Consider the following 21,249-nt stretch of genomic DNA (forward strand, 5'->3'; position numbering starts at 1 on the left):
ATCTCCAAAAGTAAAGACATTGTCAAAAACAAGATGGTATTTTCTTCATTAAAACATCATTTGAATGGCTTTTCCTGTGTATGTGGTTGCTATGATACTTTACTGATTTTGTCTCATCCAAATACTAGTTTTCTAGTGGGAAAGTGTTTTGAGAATCTAATCTAACTGTCCATTATACCATTGTAAAAAGCAATACAACTTTGTTTTTGACTTTTTTGGGGGATATGTGTATGTTATGTGTGAAAAGGGTGTTTGTTTTGCATTAATTTAAATCACAGAGCTAGTTTATTTCTGTTCTACTTGAAACCATGAAACCTGAAAATTTATTTCTTCTTGAGCTTGTCCTTATTTCAGGGCAGGAAATGTTAACTGTGTGTTTCTGTCTAGCACCTGCCACAGCCATATGCTTGCATATTCAAGGGCTTGCCTATTTAACTTGTGATCCATGACAGAAGTCAGCATTCTCTAGGCTGTTCTTATCCTGTGACCTGCCTGACTTATCTATCATCTGCCCTCTTGCTAGGGTTTGGACTTCCAAGGGTCTTCTGCCTCTGCCTTGAGAAACTAAGAGTTTTGTTGGTAAGCCTCTTGGCAGTAGGACTCAGGAAGATTACAGTAGTCTTCCCAGGTCTTTTTACTCTTCATGCTTCAGTCTTCTTGCCTTACCACAATATGGGAATACTAATTATACCATTGAAACTGCCTCGAGGAATTTTTTTTTTTTTTTTTTTTTTTTTTTTTTTTTTTTTTTTTTTTTACACGGAGTCTTCCTGTGTTGCCCAGGCTGAAGTGCAGTGGTATGATCTTGGCTCACTGCAACCTCTGCCTCCTGGGTTCATGCAATTCTCCTGCCTTAACCTCCCTAGTAGCTGGGATTGCAGGCAGCCACCACCAAGCCCGGCTAAATTTTGTAATTTTAGTAGAGACAGGGTTTCACCATGTTGGCCAGGCTGGTCTCGCACTCTCGACCTCGAGTGATCCGCCTGGCTCTGCCTCCCAAAGTGATGGGATTACATGTGTGAGCCACTGTACCTGGCTGAATTTTTATAAGGATAAATTGGGATGATAAATATGGAATGCAGATAATAATTATTCTTGTTATTTGGCTTCCTTAGGATTCTTTGTCAGTGAGATCTCCTCCCTAAAAAGACGTTAGTATGATGCTTTTTTAGATTTATACTATATTTAAATGTGATTTAGGTGAGTCATACTTTATCTGCCCTGGGCACTGGACTTCCATAGTACGTGCATAATTTGTGTAGAAAAATCAATTTTCTCAAAACGTAACTCTACTACCATTGTTTATTGAGAAGGCTTTTTGATGAACAGAGTCTGAAATCTGGTTTGATAGCTCAATATTAATGACGGAGGAACAGTTGAATGGTTAATGAAATTAGATCATCGGTATTTCCATTTGAACTCAGGCTATGTTTGCTTATAATTTCATATGCCAGTTTACCATTGAATAGAATCTCTGCTTTAAGTTAAAAACAATTACTTAATAATAAACAGCTATATAGAAAATTCTACTGAAAGTTCCCTTCTCATAACCCAATTCTAATGTTTTATTTTTATTTTATTTTATTTTGTTTTTTTTGAGATGGAGTCTCGCTCTGTTGTACAGGCTGGAGTGTAGTGGCGCGATCTTGACTCACTGCAACCTCCGCCTCCTGGGTTCAAGCAGTTCTCCTGCCTCAGCCTCCCGAGTAGCTGGGATTACAGGTGCCTGCCACCATGCCCGGCTAATTTTTGTACTTTTAGTAGAGATGGAGTTTCGCCATGTTGGCCAGGTGGTTTTTGAACTCCTGTTCAAATCACTCAGGTGATTCACCAGCCTCGGCCTCCCAAAGTGCTGGGATTATTGGCATGAGCCACTGCGCTAGCCTATTTTTAATTTTTTTTGAGACAGAGTCTCACTCTGTCACCCGGGTTGGAGTGTGGTGATGTGGTCACGGCTCGCTGCAACCTCAACTTCCTAGGCTCATGTGATTCTCCTGCTTCAGTCTCCTGAGTAGTTGGGACTACAGGTACATGCCACCATGCCTGGCTAATGTTTTAAAAAAATTATTTATAGAGATGAGGGTCTTGCTGTATTGCACAGACTGGTCTCAAACTCCTGGGCTCAAGTGATCCTTCTGCTTAGGCCTCCCAAAGTGCTGAGATTACAGGTGTGAACCACTGCACTCCATCTCATCCAACTCTTATTTAATTCAAGTCTGTGTAATCTCTTCTGATTATCTGTGTGTACATAACTCGTACATGTTGCATGATTTGACACACGTAATCTTTTTTAACTCAGTATTTTTATTTTAATTTTTTTTGAGACGGGGGGGTCTCTGTTGCCCAGGCTGTAGTGCAGTGGCACAATGACAGCTCACTGCAATCTGAACCTCCTGGCTGTGATCCTCCCACCTCAGCCCCCTGAGTAGCTGGGACTACAGGTGCATACCACCATGTCTAGCAAATTTTTGTATTTTTTGGTAGAGACGGAGTTTCTCCATGTTGTCCAGACTAATAGTTTTAGTTTTTCATCTGTCGACGTGTTCTTTTTTAATCATTTTCTGCTCATTTCTAATTCATGAAATTGATACGCACATCCACAATCCCTTATGTGCAATTCCAAATCCAAAAACCTCTGAAAACCAAAAAATTTTTTCACAACTCATTTGGCTTCAAAACCTGACCTGAGGCTGGGTGCGACGGCTCAGGCCTGTAATCCCAACACTTTGGGAGGCCAAGGCGGGTGGATCACCGGAGGTCAGGCATTCGAGATCAGCCTGGCCAACATGGTGAAACCCTGTCTCTACTAAAAACGCAAAAATTAGCTGGGTGTGTTGGAGGACACCTGTAATCCCAGCTACTTGGGAAGCTGAGGCAGAAGAATCACTTGAACCCAGGAGGTGGGAGTTGCAGTGAGTGGAGACTGCGCCATTGCACTCCATCCTGGGCAACACAATAAGACTTCATCTCCAAAAAAAAAAAAAAAATACCTGACCTGAATTCATTCCTTGGCAAAATCTACTTGAACTGACACTAAGCTGTTTATATTTTTTCTTCTTTAAAATCTCTGTAAAAATGAGTATTTTCACATTTTGCTGCAGATAACATGTTTGATTACAGAGTGCTGTTACAGATTATACTTGAAGGTGTTACCTAATACGCCAGGTTATCTTTCTAAAATTCCAAAAATTTTAAATTTGGATATAGAACTGGATGCAAGCATTTGATTTGGGATAATGGGCGTGTGCCTTCATTTGCTTCATTATTTGCCCTGTGGTTTAGGTGCACATTTACCCTTAACCATTTTCAGCTGTTGTTAATAACATGCCTTAAAAGCATTGGTATATAGAGCTTTTTTTCTTCTAAGTTTCAGTAAACCCTTTATACTCACAAAGAATATAACTAAGATTATCTTAAGTTCTAATGTAATATTTGGCCAGATTCCTTGGCTTTCTACTTAGTTACATACTTGTTGAGAGTTATATTTTTCTTAAATGTTTATCCTCATACCACAAGTTGATTCCCATATCAACAGTCTTACACTAAAAGCTTCATGTCTCACTTGAGTACCTTTTTTTTGGAGAAGAAAATAATTACAACAGTTGCTATATATAGATGATGAATAGAGAATAACAATAGTGAATAATAAAGTCATACTGAAATGGGGATGCTAAATTACTCACAGCTTGAAGCAGAGTACTCAAATTGTGTCTAACAAATCTCATCTAGTCCCTGATCAAACAAGCTTATGGCATGTCACAGACATCAAAGGTCACTTTCTAAAAATCAGTATTTTAAATCTGTGAATGTCAGTGGTCTTATATATACTTTTTTCTTATAATGAAGTCTTTAATTAAAACCTACTTTTTACTGTGGACTTTAAAAAAACTTCTTCCTCTTTCCATACTCGTTCCAATTATGCTCTCTCCTCTGGATATACTCTTTTCTAATAATCCCCACATCGATTGCAGTGGTCATCACCTTCTGCCTTACCTCTTGATTGGGCTAGACACGGACCCTCAGTTTACCTGCCTTAATCTGCTGATCCTGATTTTACTGGTATTTGTCTTCTCTCTCACTCTGCTGTCTCCTCCTCCACCAGGATGAAAATGAGCAGGAAGGCCCAAACTTTAGGATCTAGGATCTGGAACTTCTCCTTTATTGCTTTATTGGATTGACATCTCTAGATCAAGCTTTTTAAAAAATCTACCTCTCAATCCACTTAAGATTAGAGTATTTAAAATTTTGATTTTTTAAAAACTAAAGTTTTAAAAACTTTGTTACAGTTTACTTTGTTACAGTAAAACTTTATACGCCTGTAATCCCAGCACTTTGGTAGGCCAAGGCGGGAGTATCACTTTCTCCCGAGTTTGAGACCAGCCCAGGCAACATACTGAGACCCTGTCTCTACAAAAATAAAAATAAATTACCTGGACTTGGTGACATGTACCTGTAGACCCAGCTACTGAGGAAGCTGAGGTGGGAGCATCACTTGAGCTTGGGAGGTCAAGGCTGCAGTAAGCTGTGATGGTGCCACTGGCACTCAGCATGAGGGACAGTGGGAGACCCTGTCTCAAGAAAAAGAAAAAGTTTAACCCTAAACAGAGAAAAGTAGGATGAAAAGAAATGATTTTGCTCATGCTTAGAATCATTATCAATGTCTTCTCTTTGGAAAATATGTTAAATTAGGTTACCAGAATGATACTTGGTAGGTAAGATTATTTAAACATCCTGCTATTATTTTAACTAAAGTTAACAGGAACAACTGGTAGTTGCTTTCATAGTAAGTAGTTACCTGACACATTCCTTTTTTTTGGAGACAGAATCTCGCTCTGTTACCCAGGCTGGAGTGCAGTGGCATGCTCTTGGCTCACAGCAACCTCCATCTCCCGGGTTCAAGTGATTCTCATACCTCAGCCTCCCTAGTAACTGGGACGACAGGCGTGTGCCACCATGCCTCGCTAATTTTTTGTATTTTTAATAGAGACGAGTTTCACCATAGTGGCTAGGCTGATGTCGAACTCCTGGCCTCAGGTGATCCACCTGCCTTGGCCTCCCAAAGTGTTGGGATTACAGGCATGAACTACCACACCCAGTCTTGACATATTCTTTTTTAATATGAAGTTTATTATATTCATAAAAGTATTGCTTGTCCCTGCAGAAAATTTGTATAGAAAAGTAGAAAAATACCCATCATGGCCGGGCGCGGTGGCTCAAGCCTGTAATCCCAGCACTTTGGGAGGCCGAGACGGGCGAATCACGAGGTCAGGAGATCGAGACCATCCTGGCTAACACGGTGAAACCCCGTCTCTACTAAAAAATACAAAAAACTAGCCGGGCGAGGTGGCGGGCGCCTGTAGTCCCAGCTACTCGGGAGGCTGAGGCAGGAGAATGGCTTAAACCCGGGAGGCAGAGCTTGCAGTGAGCTGAGATCCGGCCACTGCACTCCAGCCTGGGCGAAGAGCGAGACTCCGTCTCAAAAAAAAAAAAAAAAGAGAAAAATACCCATCACTCTATCATTAGAACATAACCACAACTGAATTTTTGGTGTATTTTCTCCTAGTTTTGTGTGTATGTATGTACACATAAAAGGTAATCTTTTTTGTGGTGTTTATAACTCTGATTTCTTACAGAAATCAGTGATGACAGACTATCATGTTAAACTCTCATTATATGTGGCCAGGCACAGGGGCTCACCTGTGTTATTTCAGTACTTTGTCTTTGGGAGGCCCAGGTGGGAGTATCACGTAAGGCCAGGAGTTCGATTCTAGCCTGGGCAACACAGTGAAACCCTGCCTTTCCAAAAAAATAGAAAAATTAGGCATGTATGATGGTACGCACCTGTAATCCCAGCTACTTGGGAGACTGAGGCAGGAAGATTGCTTGAGCTTAGGAGTTTGAGGCTGCAGTGAGCTATGATTGTGCCACTACAGTCCAGCCTGGGCAATAGGGTGAGACCCTGCCTCAAAAACAAACAAAACAGTATCTGTAGTTTCCTCTTAGTCTGTCTCTAGCTTTGCTTGATCCCATCAGCAACAGAACACCATTCAGCGATTGATTTCATTAAGTCTAGTTGGAACCACCTTTTTCTGTTTAAGCAGACTGCTGCCTGATCTTCTGCTTTTCTCCTTGCATTTTGAAGCTGCCGTCTCTGTCACGTGCCATTGAGAATGCTACTCTGACTTATCCTTGATCTCAAATTTCACACCTGTTAGGGTAATTTGTATTTTTGACAGACCAATTCCTCAGACAGATATCTCTATTTAGATCATGCCCTAATCAAATTTTAGCCAAAACGTGTGAGAGACAAATATTTCTACTGTTATGACTAAACTTAAGTATAGTAATTTTCTAGTTTTTTACTAAGACTCATTTTCATTAGCCTCATGTTTCTGTCCTCAAAGTTATAGTAATAGATGCTAAGCATAGATACTGATTACAAAGGAACAAAGCTACAATTCATTTTGAAAGTAAATTAGCTTATTTTAATTATCAGACTAAGGTCACCAACTATTGAATTAATTAGTACTAATACCACCCCTGACTGCTTCTTTTTTCCTGTCTTATTTGCCCTACATCCTGACATCTTGATTAGCTTACAGAAACACAAAATTATATTTTTGAAGGCTGCCTATTTGGATAGAGTATCAAAAGACACATTAAATATTTTTAATAGCATACATTTACAATATTGTGAAAAGTTCTATAGTAATATGCTTTAAAAGAATATCTTCAAAATAATGTCAGCACTAGAAAAAAATTCCAGAAGTAGAGAATTATTATTCTTATGTTTTCACTGGAGCTCCTTAGAGTTCCGTAACTTAATGTCTGAAGTTATTTTGAGGGAGCTGTTTTAAATTGTCCAATTCTGCAGATAGGGAGAGAAGGGTATAGAAATTATTCTACCACTCCTAGCTGAAACTTCAGGAGGTTTTTGATATCCCAGATTGTAATCCATAAGTTAGAAAATTCAAATAGTAAGTACTTCTCAATTAATCTGATTGTAGTGGCAAACATTGGAGTAATAATATATTTGATTATGGCATTAAATGACTAAAGATTATTATACCAGAACCAGATATATATGATGGGTCATTCCTTGCCATAAGCCAGCCAGAATAAGCAGCAATTAGGTTATCTCTGCTCTTTGAGAGAGTACTTGAGTCTTGAACATGGTAACTAAAAAGAAGAAAGTGACACTAGCTGCTTAGTAAGCAATAACTGTTGTTCATTTGAATTACAATTCTCATTGGCCCCCCACCTGCTTTCTTACTGGTCTGGCCTACCTTCTTTCAGGCCCAGGCCTGGGAGTGCTTGCAAGATATAGTTGGGGTAAAATGTTGACTTTTGGTGGACACCACGGAGTCACATTGATGCAGATAAGGCACATGGCTGTGGCAGGATTCAGCTCCTTCATCAATTTTCAGGTTAGTATGGCTGAATCAATTATAGTTTGTAGAAGTTCCCCTACTGCAGACTTTACTGGCAGTTGAGACTGGGATCTTTCTTCCATGAGAGACATGGTGATATGCCACATTACTTTGGAATACAATAGTTGGTCATGGTTGCAGTCATAAGGAGAACCACCTGTAGAATTTGTTTAATTTATTCAAACTTTTATTTTTTTAGATAATCCTTCCTCAGACAGTTTTCTTGGCTCAGGCGACTTAAGAACCTTTGGCCAGAGTGCAAATGGCCAATGGAGAAATTCTACTCCATCATCAAGCTCATCTTTACAAAAATCAAGAAATAGCCGAAGTCTTTACCTCGAAACCCGAAAGACCTCAAGGTTGGTGTTTTGTCATCTTAGTTCTCAAGCCCTTCCTCAGATATAAGAGAAAGTGACTAAAAGGTAGATAGTTATTACATTGGGATTTTAAAAGAATAACACCATTTTTGGACTTTAAACCTTAAGAATATGAACAAATCCATTTTACATTTTCAACGTCTCATTTACTTAGTGCTGAATTTTGATGATAGCTAAATTTTACTGGAAGAGATAATTTTAAGTAAATCTTGGTGGATATGAGAATATTGGGACCCTTCAAGATCAGTATGGCTCTTGCAAATCTTAAAGTGAAAATCAGTCAATCTCTGCAATTTGAGCAGGAAAGAAACACATTTTACAGCTGTCATGTGAGCAGAGACCTGACTTAAACTAAAGCAGTTCTCTACCTCATGACATTAGTCAAGTAGATCAAGCTACTTCTATATATTAGAAAATAAAGAGTCACAGGCCACACACGGTGATTCATGCCTGTAATCTTAGTACTTTGGGAGGCCGAAGCAGGTGGATCACCTGAGGTCAGGAGTTCCAGACTAGCTTGGCCAACATGGTGAAACCCTGTCTCCACTAAAAATACAAAAAAATTAGCCATGCATGGTGGTGTGTGCCTGTAGTCCCAGCTACTTGGGAGGCTGAGGCAGGATAATTGCTTGAACCTGGGAGGCAGAAGTTGCAATGAGCTGAGATCATGCCACTATAGCTGCAGCCTAGGCGTCAGACTGACCTCGTCTCAAAAAACAAAAAAGATAGTCACAGAGAACTTTATCCTAGTTAGTCCAACTTTATAAGCTCTACCTAACAAAACTTACATGGATTATTAAAGGCAGATGAAATCTGGCTTAGAAACTTTTTCCCTCAGGTATTTTATTATATTATTATTTATTATAGTATTTATTGTATTAGTAAATATCTCTTTTTAAAAATAGTATTTATGACTAAATTCTGCCCTGGTGTATTTTAGGAATGTGGGATCATTTAATGTACTGTTTAGTCAAGTTTGAGCTTTGTGGTGTTGATAGAAGCCAACAAGATGGCTTTTATTTTATTATACACAGGGACTCCAGGAACATGTGTCAGTACTCCCTGGGATCATGTTCCTCACTTAACTTTTAAAAAATTATACAGTAATTCACTCATACACTCACATTGTAGAAATCAATATGTTACCAACAAAACTGAAGATCCCTTGACTGCTACCCACAATCCCAATCCCTTCTCCTTGGTGTGTTTCCTTCCAAACCTTTTCCTATACGTGTTTCTTTCTTACTCTTTCTTACTCATATATAGTATGATATATATGTTATATATACTATTAAATGTATGATATTATTTTGTCTTCATTAAAGATTTTCTCTATGCATCATTTTGCAGGTGGCTTTTTTAATGCAATAAAGCCATACTGTTATTTTTTTAAAAAATGTTATTACAGAAATAGTACAAATACTTTGGAAAAATTTAGAAAATATAGTTAAGAAAAATAAAAAATAAAAACATCATATTGCCACCAGCCTGAGATCAACTCTGTAATATCTCAGTACATCTCCTTCTACATACTTTACTTTTTTCCAAAATGAGTTCATAGTGTACGTATTCTTTTGTCAATTTTATTTTATACCCTAAGTCATATTTAAATTTTCTCAGTTGACCCAATTAGTTTGGTTTTGCATCTGGAAGTTATTGGCTTTGTCTCTTATAACTAGAACAGCCTCCTTTTTTTTTTTTTTTTGAGACGGAGTCTCGCTCTGCAGTGGTGTGATCTCGGCTCACTGCAACCTCCGCCTCCTGGATTCAAGCGATTCTCCTGCCTCAGCCTCCTGAGTAGCTGGGACTACAGGTGCCCACCACCATGTCCAGCCAATTTTTGTATTTTTAGTAGAGACAGCATTTCACCATATTAGCAAGGCTAGTCTCGAACTCCTGACCTTGTGATCTGCCTTCCTTGACCTCCCTTCCTGGGATTATAGGCATGAGCCACCATGCCCTGCCTCAGCCTCCTTTTTTTAAATGACATGACTTTTCTGTATCATGTTCTACTTTTTGGATTTGACAGGTTGCTTCCACATGGTATCATTATTTTGTCAAAAAATCACCTGTATTTTTTATAAGCTAGGTTTTTGATGTGACTAAAAGGTGATGCTGCGTTTATCACATTTGAAAAACAAATAGTATCTTGTTTTGGTTCTCCTATTATTCATGATGCTAGACTGACCTCTGGATTGAGGAACTGACAATCTGGTAGTTAATTGTACAGTTAGGTTTTTCCCCTGTGACTTGAATGTAATCTAAATAATGTTACTTTGGCATTATATGAATAATGAATTTCACCTCAGCCATCACCTAATAATATCATTTGATAATACCTGATAATAGTTTTATTACAGTTAATGAAATAATATTTTTCTAATTTTATCACTTCTACACTTCTTAATTGGCATTCTGATTGCATTTTTCCTTTGCTGGAGCTATTAGAGTCCCTGAAATGTGTTTCCTATGGGAAAGGCAGGATAAATGATTAGATTTTACTTTTTCATTACCAGTTTTCAAAGCAAGGTTTTTGTAAAATAGACACTTCATATGTTTCAAATGAATTTGTCTGTTCCTTTTTTAGTGTCATTATGGATTCAGTGTTTTGCAATCCACTATAATTGTTATACTTTTAATGCTCACATTCTCAGAAATTTGGCTAGTGGAAGCCCCTTAAGCTTGCTTCTCTGTTTGACCTTAGCTTATTGATTTTGGGTAACACCCTTGCTTTCTGGCATTGCAGGATGCCCTTGTACTGTTTGTTTAGAAGAGTAATCTTTTATGTTGAAAAACATGCATAGGCGCACACATACTCTGGGAAACACAAATACAAAAGACATTGTGGAGAATCCATCATGTTTTTACCAAACAATTACACTGCCCTTGCCATCTTTTCCTAGCTGCATCCACTCATCCTAAGAAAACAAGCCTGTTCCTAAAATTTTAAGTCCTTGCTCATTTCCCCATTCTTTTTTTTTTTTTTTTTTTTTTTTTGAGAGAAGCAAGAATATGACTTTAATTTAACATCAATGACACCGTGTAACAGCACAGGGAAGAGGTAGTGGAGAGAGGTGGTCAGGCTTCCTGTTCCTTAACCAGCCTTGATTTTAACAGCAGAGCCCCAGCAACCTAGAAGTGCCTCACCTAGCCTCTTAATGGAGTGGGAAGGGGCAGGGACTTGGAAATTAGAGGCTCAAAATGTAAAGAAGGCTGATGGCAAGCCTGAGGAGAGGCCTGGAAACGAGGGAAGGGCTGAGAGCTGTGAGGAGTCCTCACACGAAGACCCTAGCGCAGATCTTCAGCAGTGAACATGCCCCTGGCCCTGCGCAGGATGGAGTCCTTGGTGGCATCATATGGGTGCTTCTTGGAGGGGATCTCCAGGACAGTGGGGATGGAGTGCTGGTGGGCGTCCAGGGCCTGCCGCACCATTTCTGCGATGTACTGGTTGATGAGGATGATGCCGATGTCATCCCGGTTTAGAAATTGCCGGAAAGTGTCCTCGATCTCATGGATGGTTGTATCCTTCTCCATCACCAGGAAATTGGGGTGGCAGTTCTTGTTAAGCTCCCCTATGCCGCCCAGCAGGAAACCAGTCACCGTGTCCTAGTCTCCCATCACTGCGATGAGCTTCCCTCTTCCCGTCATCCTCGCAGCCGGGCAGAGCTCACCCCAGAGCACCAGAAGCCACTCTCATTTCCCCATTCTTGACACACATACAAACCCAAGAAGACTTAAAGAGAATTATGCACTTTTTGATTTTCTTTAGATCTTGTCTGATTTGGATTCAGACCACATATAATGATTTTAAAGAGTTGATTTCATTGAATTTAGAATATTCAGCTGTGTTTCTCTAGTCTGAGTCTTGAAGAAAAAAGAAAATTTATTATGCTAAGAATAAGTACCTCAAACTTTCCAGGTAACGATAGATGAGAAAGAGCACATAGAAAAACTCAGAATTGGCTGGGTGCTGTGGTCACACATGTAATCCCAGCACTTTAGGAGGTTGAGGCGGGCAGATCACCAGAGGTCAGGAGTTACAGATCAGCCTAGCCAACATGGTGAAACCCTGTCTCTGCAAAAATACAAAAATCAGCTGGTTGTGGCAGTGGGTGCCTGTAATCCCAGCTACTCGGGAGACTGAGGCGGGAGAATCACTTGAACCCAAGAGGTGGAGGTTGCCATGAGCCGAGATCGTGCCACTGCCCTCCAGTCTGTGTGACAGAGCAAGAATCCATCTCAAAAAAAAAAAAAAAAAAAAAAAAAAAAAAAACCTCAAAATTAGTAAGCCTTGGATGTGAGATGGGGTTTTTTAGTTCACAATATTCTTCATGCCAATTTGCCAGTTTTTCCCCTTAGGTGGTATAAAGAGACAAAAAATTCTTCAGAGGAAGTAGATAGGCCAGAAGGAGAATTTAATGATGCAGCCTAATAGTTGTTTTTAATGAAGGATGGGAGCCCTCTGTTGGGCTTTAAGGAAATTTTAAAATTCAGTTTAAAAGCTTAGTTGAGAGGCTTCAGCCTTTATGCATTTTTACATATTTAATCTTAATTTCCTCCAATAGGCTGAGTATCAGGGGTACAGGGAATAGTAGAAAATGTATTTTTTTTTTTAGCATACCTGGAACCCCGGTCTTTTGAAGACATCTAATCTGTTATGCTTTGTCATACCACAAAGCTATATTGTTCCTGACCAAAAGAAATTCTAGATTGTGGATCTAAAAATACAGTTTTAAGTATTTGATAATTTTGTGTTTTGACAATGTAAGATCTTTTAAGTGGCAGAACCTGATGCAGCATCCTTATATATCATTTATTCATTTATTGTATCTTTCCCTCAAATGGTACCACCTATTGTTTTACCTGTTTTGTTTGGTTGGTTTTGTATTTTGAAAGTGAAAATAATCACTAGATTAGATTTATTTTACTTATTGTCTGTTCTTATCTTTCTTACAAACTTTTTTTTTTTTTTTTAGTGGATTATCAAACATTTTTGCGGGAAAGTCAAACCATCACTGCCATGTATCTGCATATGAAAAATCTTTCCCTATTAAACCTGTTCCAAGTCCATCTTGGAGTGGTTCATGTCGTCGAAGCCTTTTGAGCCCCAAGAAAACTCAGAGGCGACATGTTAGTACAGCAGAAGAGGTAAGGAAAACTTGTGACAAAAGCTACTAAAAGTTAGGATCTTTCCCTACATTGAGCCATTTGCTCCCTATTAATAATTAGATGTTAAGAACCATTCTATTTTATCCTTCCTGTGCTTTTTCTGTCTGAGTTACTCTTTTTGAGTACTATCATCTATTCTAAAGAGATTAAGGAGATGTTTTATCAGGACTTCATTATTTGTCTTACTTTTATATTTTCTATTCCTGCTGTACAACTGACTTTACTTAATCTTTAGTGTCGCCTGAATGGTTTCTCATACATCAAACTCTCTCTCTTCGATCTTTGCTACACCCTTCCTAAACCCTTGTCTCCTGTGGAAAAACTGTTAGTCTTCCTCAGCAGTTTTTGATAAAGTTTGATTTCAGTCCAGCTGAGGTGGCTCACGCCTATGATCCCAGCACTGTGGGAGGCCAAGGCAGATGGATCACTTTAGCCCAGGAGTTCGAGACCAGCCTGGGCAACATGGAGAAACCCTGTCTCTACAAAAAATATAAAAATTAGGCGGGCTTGGTGGCTCATGCCTGTACTCCTAGCTACTGGAGAGGCGGAGGTGGGAGGATTGCTTGAGCCCAGGAGGTTGAGGCTGCAGTGATCTGTGATTGTGTCACTGCACTCCAGCCTGGGCATCAGAGTGAGACCCATCTCAAAAAAAATTTTTTTGTTTTAATTTGATGAAATACCTGTTCTTACTAGGAACAATTTTTCTTCAATATAAGAGAAAAATCAAGAAGCTAGTTAAACAATTTATATCCTTTTATTATGAGTAAGACCTTTTTTGAAGTTACAGACTCCTGAAAAGAAAGATGTTCTGTTGACACTTGGGTTGTTATATTCATTCAGTAAATCTAAAAGAAAAGTCAATTTCATGAATATAATATAGCATATAATTTGCATGACAATGTGTGCACATGTCTGTTAGATTACATATTTAATGTACGTCTAATTGCTATGGTTGCTTGGAGATACAAATGAATAATAATTACCTTACATTTAAATAGCATTAGAGCTTCCAGTGTATTTTCCATGTGTATTATTGTTTTTAATCCTTTTAACTCAGCAAAATAGGTAGAGATGAGGTAATAGTCATGTTTCACAGATTTGGAAAATAAGAGTCATAGGTTACATGACTAGTAAATGGCAGGCCTAGAACCGAGAACTTCTGAGGAGGTTTGGTCAAGTATGCTTTCTGTTGTACAACACAGCAATATGGTTCCTGCCCAATGAAGCTTACTGAGTATGGAGTCAAGAATACAGCATTACATGCTAAATAATTACATAATTTGGTAATCAGTGATCTCTTAGGTGGCAAAACTTGATTATTTGTGATATGGTTAGTAAAAATGCTGTTCATATTTTTAGTTTAAAATTTGTATTGAATCTAAAATGTTTGGCTGGGCATGGTGGCTTATGCTTGCAATCCCAGCACTTTGGGAAGCCAAGGCAGGAGGATTGCTTGAGGCCAGGAGTTTGAGACCAGCCTAGGCAACATAGTGAGATCCTGTCTCTACAAAAAAAATTAGCTGGGCATGGTGGCAGGTGCCTGTAGTTCCAGCTGCTCAGGAGGCTGGAGGAGGAAGATCATTTGAGCCCAGAATTTCAAGGCTGCAGTGAGCTGTGATTGTGCTACTGCACTGCAGCCAGGGTGACAGAGCAAGACACTGTCTCAAAAAAAAAAAAAAAAAAAACAGAAAAAACCAACATTCAAGTGGAGGGTGGCAGAACTACTAAGTCATTTAGCAGGGTAAGGGATAGACAATAAACTGGCAACATTTGCCTTTGGTGGTAAAGCTGGACAACAATGATAAAAAGGAGATTTTTTAAAAAATAAACATTTTTTTTTCATTACACAAATTTTCATGTCATCCTTGTACAGGGACCATGCTAATCTCTATATTGTTCCAGTCTTAGTATATGTGCTCCTAAAATGAGTCCAGGATTTATTTTTCATTATACCTTTTATGCTATTGAATTTTATATTATATTTAAATTATTTTATGCATAAATAATTACTGGAGTTGTGGGGTTTGTGATTATGCTGGAATCTAGACAGCCTAAAGGGTACAGAGAGACTTTGTGGAGGAGACAGCAGCAGCATGACAGCTGGGTACAGGGCTCCTAACCCTCCCCTGCCCCATGTTTCTGTTGCTCAGTCTCACCAGGATCCTTTAATTCTGTGTTCATTGTAAGTTTGCCATTCACCCACCAGCTCTGTGGACTGCTCAGCCTTTCTTCCTTTTGCCTCCTCTGCCAGCCTGAGGACTGGGGGTTGCTTGGGCAATTTTACCCTTCCAAACAGCCCTCCAGGCCACTAGTCGGGTCAGTGGAGAACATGAAGCTGGAGTTTGCCTTCCTCCTGTAGTTCAAAGAAGAAGCTAAGAATCTAATCTATGAAACAAGTGATGCAGGAAATTTTGCCTGTTTTTAGTTCTATTCGCCTAGTATGAAAGTCGAGCCACCTGTACTACAGAATAAGCCATATTACATGAGTAATACAAAATATTGGGCCAAACTTTATTATCAAACTTTCAACAAATTTATTTAGATGTTTATTTTTGGATATTACAAATAATTCAGATATAATACTTTTTAACCCTGGGACTAAATTTATTGATGGGAACTTACAAACTGGATGAAAAGTCACTTTCCATGAAACGTTGGGATCCTCAACAGAGGTACATTGGTTATGTTAAAGGAAGATATATTAACCTTAATGCCGGATTTGTCCATCAACTTCAGGAATATGAAGTCTTCTACAAAATTAACAGTTAAGATGATGTCACCACTGCACTGCTCAGTCTTACAGCAGAGGTTTGAAGAGAACACATGAAGAAGAATTTAGGTATATGCAAGCAGTGGCTGTGCAGAATGCCTGACTCAAGAGGCAACATCAAAAAGCTGTGCTATTCAGTAGGGTAATGGCTAGCCACCAGCACTGTTTGATTCAAATTCAAATTTAAAATTCAGTTGCTCAGTGACACTAGTCACATTTTAAGTATTCATTAGCCACATGTAGCTAGTGGCTACCGTATTGGACAGGGCAAATATAGAACATTTCTATTATTACAGAAATTTCTGTTAGACAGTGCTGTTATAGAGGATATAAAGTTCTGTTTGGAAAAGAGAAAATACTTGTGACAATAAAAATGTAAAATGGCAAAAACACAAGTAGTTTCTTTTCAGTTACATGTTACTTCTAGATATGCTTCTTTGCAAATTATTGAGCAACATTTTAAGATACTGGACTTTTGTAATAGGTGACAGTGATGGTTTTATACTTTTCTTAGAAATGCTTTACAGTTTTGTCATAGTCAAGCATTTGGGACTCAGAAAATTATTGAAATTTGTACTTTGCATATTTTATATGGTATAAAGTTATTACTTTAAACAAAATGAAAATTAGGAGTATTTATAAAGTTATTGGGGGTAATTTATAACAAAACAGTTTATTAGTGTCCTAAAATTTATTTTGTACTCTCTATTAAAAGTTTTATAATTTTACAGTTCTTTTATGATGGAGCCTTTTATAGAAACATCACCTAACTGCAGGACTTCATCCCTTTTAAAAAATATAATTCAGCACCTTAATTAATTATTTTTATACTTCCAAACACTCGTCTTAGTATTTTTTCAGGTTTTAAAATGTAACATTAGCTAGCTTCTTTAACTCTATCATGCTATGCAATTATTGCTTCCTTTCCTCTTAAGATCCTAATTTTCTTTTTTAATTTGAGACGAAGTCTTTGCTCTCTTGCCCAAGCTGGAGTACAGTGGCGTGATCTTGGCTCACTGCAGCCGCCGTCTCCAGGGTTCAAGTGATTCTCTTGCCTCAGCCTCCTGAGTAGTTGGGACTACAGGCAGGCACCACCACGCCCAGCTAATTTTTTGTATTTTTAGTAGAGACGGAGTTTCACCGTGTTAGCCAGGATGGTCTCGATCTACTGACCTCATGATCCACCCGCCTCGGCCTCCCAAAGTGCTGGTGTTACAGGAGTGAGCCACCGCACCCAGCCCCGAATTTTCTTATTCAGTAAAGAACAGTTAGGGCTTTTTTAAATTTTAATTTATTTTATTTTATTTTATGAAATAGAGTCTCAATGTGTCACCCAGGCTGGAATGCAGTGGCGCAATCACAACTCACTGCTGGCTCAACTTCCTGGCTCAAGTGATTCTCCCTCTTTTGCCTTCTGAGTAGCTGCAACTATAGGCACACGCCAATATGCAGCTAATTTTTAAAAATTTTTGATGTAGAAACAGGGTCTCACTGTGTTGCCCAGGCTGGTCTCAAACTCCTGGGCTCAAGCCTTGGCTTCCCAAAGAGTTGGGGTTATAGGTGTGAGCCACTGTGCTTAACAAAAAGAACAAAAAACAGTTTAACAAATAATTTACAGAGAAAGATGTTTTCTTTTACTGATAGTACCAGATGGTCCAAAAAAGATTTTTGTTTAAAGTTTTAGGTAACTTTCATTTTGGCAAAGTGAAAAAAGTTACATGTGTTCTTTTGGGAAAGGAAGAAATAAGATTGTCACTGTTTGCTGACAACATGATCTTATATATAGAAAACCCTACAGACGCCACCAAAAAACTGTTCAAACTATTAAATGAATACAGTGTATATATGTGTGTGTATATATAATATATGTATATATGTGTATATGTGTGTGTATATATATGTGTGTGTATATATATAACCCTACAGACTCCACCAAAAAACTGTTAGATTAAATGAATACAGTATAGTTGTAGGATACAAAGCAACACACAGAAATTAGTAGTGTTTCTATGCACTGTTAACCATGAACTGTGCAAAAAAGAAATCAAGAGAACAATCCCATTTACAATAGCTACAAAAAAAAAATCAAATTTAACCAAGGAATTAAAAGACTTATATACTGAAATCGGTGGCTCAAGCCTGTAATCCCAGCACTTTGGGAGGCCCAGACGGGCGGATCATGAGGTCAGGAGATCGAGACCATCCTGGCTAATACGGTGAAACCCCCGTCTCTACTAAAAAATACAAAAAAAACTAGCCGGGCGACGAGGCGGGCGCCTGTAGTCCCAGCTACTCGGGAGGCTGAGGCAGGAGAATGGCGTAAACCCGGGAGGTGGAGCTTGCAGTGAGCTGAGATCCGGCCACTGCACTCCAGCCTAGGCGACAGAGCCAGACTCCGTCTCAAAAAAAAAAAAAAAAAAAAAAGACTTATATACTGAAAAACATACATTGTTGAAAGAAATTGAAGATACAATTAAATGGAAAGCTATTCTGTGTTCATGGATTGGAAGAATTAATATTGTTTAAATGGCCATACTACTCAAAGCAATTTGCAGATTCAGTGCAATCCCTATCAAAATTTCAATGTTATTTTTCATAGAAAAAAATGCTAAAATTCATATGAAACCACATAAATCCCTGAATAGCCAAGGCAATTATGAGCAGAAAGAATAAAAAAGAAGCTACCGCCGGGCGCGGTGGCTCAAGCCTGTAATCCCAGCACTTTGGGAGGCCGAGACGGGCGGATCACGAGGTCAGGAGATCGAGACCATCCTGGCTAACACGGTGAAACCCCGTCTCTACTAAAAATACAAAAACTAGCCGGGCGAGGTGGCGGGCGCTTGTACTCCCAGCTACTCGGGAGGCTGAGGCAGGAGAATGGCGTGAACCCGGGAGGCGGAGCTTGCAGTGAGCTGAGATCCGGCCATTGCACTCCAGTCCGGGCGACAGAGCGAGACTCCGCCTCAAAAAAAAAAAAAAAAAAAGAAGAAGAAGAAGAAGCTACCACACTAGCTGATTTCAAACTATACTACCAAGCTATAGTAATTAAAACGGCATGGTATTGGAAATAGACATCAGCCAATGAAACAGAATAGAGAACTTAGAAATGAACCCGTTATACCTGTCATGGGGTGGGGGGAGGGGGGAGGGAATAGCATTAGGAGATATACCCAATGTAAATGATGAGTTAACAGGTACAGCACACCAACATGGCACATGTATACATATGTAACCTGCATGTTGTGCACATGTACCCTAGAACTTAAAGTAATAATTAAAAAAAAAAAATGAACCTGTTATATAGCTAGTTAACTGATTTTTGACAAAGGTGCCAAGACTACACAAAGGGAAAGGACAGTCTCTTCACTAAATGGTATTGGGAAAATTGTATTTCCATATGTAGAAGAATGAAATTAGGTCCTTATACCATATACAAAAATTAACTAAAAATGGAATAAAGACTTTAAGACTAGAAACTCTAAAACTGCTGGAAGAAAATGGGAAAAACTACATGACAACGGTCTTGGCACTGATTTTTTTGGATTTGCATGCAAAGTCACAGACAACAAAACAAAAGCAGGCAAATGTGAGTACATCAAACTAAAAAGCAAAGGAAACAATTAACAGTGTGTAGAGACAACCTACAGATTGGAAGAAAATATTTGCATCCATTCTATAAGGGGTTGATATTCAAAATATATAAGGAGCTCTACTCAATACCAAGAAAACAAAACTGTTAAAACATAGGCAAGACATTATCCTAGGCAAACTGATGCAGAAACAAAACCAAATACCGCATGTTCTCACTTATAAGTGGGAGCTAAATATTGGGTACAAATGGACATAAAGATGGGAGTAGTAGACACTGGGGACTACAAGACGAGAGAGTGGGAGGAGACCAAGGGTTAAAAAAATACATACTGGTGGCTGGGTGCTGTGGCTCACGCCTTTAGTCCCAGCACTTTGGGAGGCTGAGGTGGGCAGATCACGAGGTCAGGAGATCGAGACCATTATGGCCAACATGATGAAACACCATCTCTACTAAAAATACAAAAAAAAATTGGTTGGGCGTGATGGTGCACACCCGTAGTCCCTGCTACTCGGGAGGCTGAGGCAGGAGAATTGCTTGAACCAGGGAGGCGGAAGTTGCCATGAGCCGAGATCGTGCCACTGCACTCCAACCTGATGACAGAGACTCCATCTCAAACAAAACACACACACACAAAAATTTAAAAACCCCTATATATTGGGTGCTGTGGCTCATGTCTATAATCCCAGCACTTTGGGAGGCCAAGGTGGGCAGATCACTTGAGGTTAGGGGTTCGAGACCAGCCTGGCCAACATGGTGAAACCCTGTCTCTACTAAAAATTAAAAAGCCGGGGTGTGGTGGCATGCACCTGTAGTCCCAGCTATTCCAGAGGCTGAGGCAGGGGAATCACTTGAACCCGGCAGGTGGAGGTTGCAGCGAGCCGAGATGGCACCCTGCACTCCAGCCTGGGCTGGTCAGGAGATCGAGACCATCCTGGCTAACACGGTGAAACCCCGTCTCTACTAAAAACACAAAAAATTAGCTGGGCATGGTGGCGGGCACCTGTAGTTCCAGCACATATTGAAATATCACGGTACAAGATGCTGCTAACCCTGACATAATGTTTAAAATTATTTTGTGAGGATTGGTGGTTGTATTAAACTGTATATAAGATTAAAAATAAATTGCCAGGGCATATTACTAAGTGCTAGTGAACACAGCCCATTGAGTCACGGGACCTGTATAGAATTGATGCTTTGCCGGGGTTATAAGTTCTTATATAATCTGGTTCTCTGTCAGGTGATCTCATTTCTTCCTACTCTTCTGATTCACATGGACCTTACTATTTTTGGAACGCATTAAGCACCTTCCTCTCTCAGGGCTTGGCATTTGTTGTTCCTCTATTTGGAATATTCTTTTTTTTTTTTTTTTTTGAGACGGAGTTCGCTCTGTCGCCCAGGCTGGAGTGCAGTGACCGGATCTCGGCTCACTGCAAGCTCCGCTTCCCGGGTCTAGGCCATTCTCCTGCCTCAGCCTCCCAAGTAGCTGGGACTACAGGCACCCGCCACCTCGCCCGGCTAGTTTTTTGTATTTTTTAGTAGATACGGGGTTTCACCATGTTAGCCAGGATGGTCTCTATCTCCTGACCTCGTGATCCGCCCGTCTCGGCCTTCCAAAGTGCTGGGATTACAGGCTTGAGCCACCGCGCCCGGCGGAATATTCTTTTATATGTTTCTAGGACTGACTTCTTCCCTTGGCTTTAGGTTTCTGCGGAAATACCACCTTTTTAAGAGAAATCTTACCTGTTCCTGCTGCTCTCCTTCCATAACTTTCCATTCTCTTACCCTTTAATTTTCTGCATACTACCTGACTAATTTTTTGTTTAATTCCTTTCACTGCAATATAATCTCCACAAGGACAGGAACTTTATTTTATTCGATGCATTCATTATCTTTAGTGACTGGAGCATAGTA

General features: G+C 39.4%; 1 protein-coding gene, 1 non-coding gene and 1 pseudogene across 5 annotated transcripts in view; 1 reads left to right on the forward strand and 2 right to left on the reverse strand.

Annotated features, from left to right (window-relative positions):
• Positions 1-21,249, forward strand: part of SENP1 (SUMO specific peptidase 1) — a 65,904-nt gene that overhangs the window by 10,152 nt on the left and 34,503 nt on the right. For all 4 annotated transcript variants that reach the window (XM_010354156.2, XM_030939626.1, XM_030939624.1 and 1 more), the window contains 2 exons: positions 7,630-7,789; positions 12,784-12,955. In XM_010354156.2, the coding sequence (XP_010352458.1) occupies positions 7,630-7,789; positions 12,784-12,955 (332 nt within the window). The remainder of the gene's footprint in view (positions 1-7,629; positions 7,790-12,783; positions 12,956-21,249) is intronic.
• LOC104654842 lies at positions 11,096-11,455 on the reverse strand (annotated as a pseudogene).
• LOC115900141 lies at positions 14,803-14,908 on the reverse strand. Its single transcript, XR_004059819.1, has one exon. It is a non-coding gene; the product is annotated as a U6 spliceosomal RNA (small nuclear RNA).

This window comes from Rhinopithecus roxellana, chromosome 10 (genome assembly GCF_007565055.1).
Source record: "Rhinopithecus roxellana isolate Shanxi Qingling chromosome 10, ASM756505v1, whole genome shotgun sequence".
Taxonomy (NCBI): Eukaryota; Metazoa; Chordata; class Mammalia; order Primates; family Cercopithecidae; genus Rhinopithecus; species Rhinopithecus roxellana.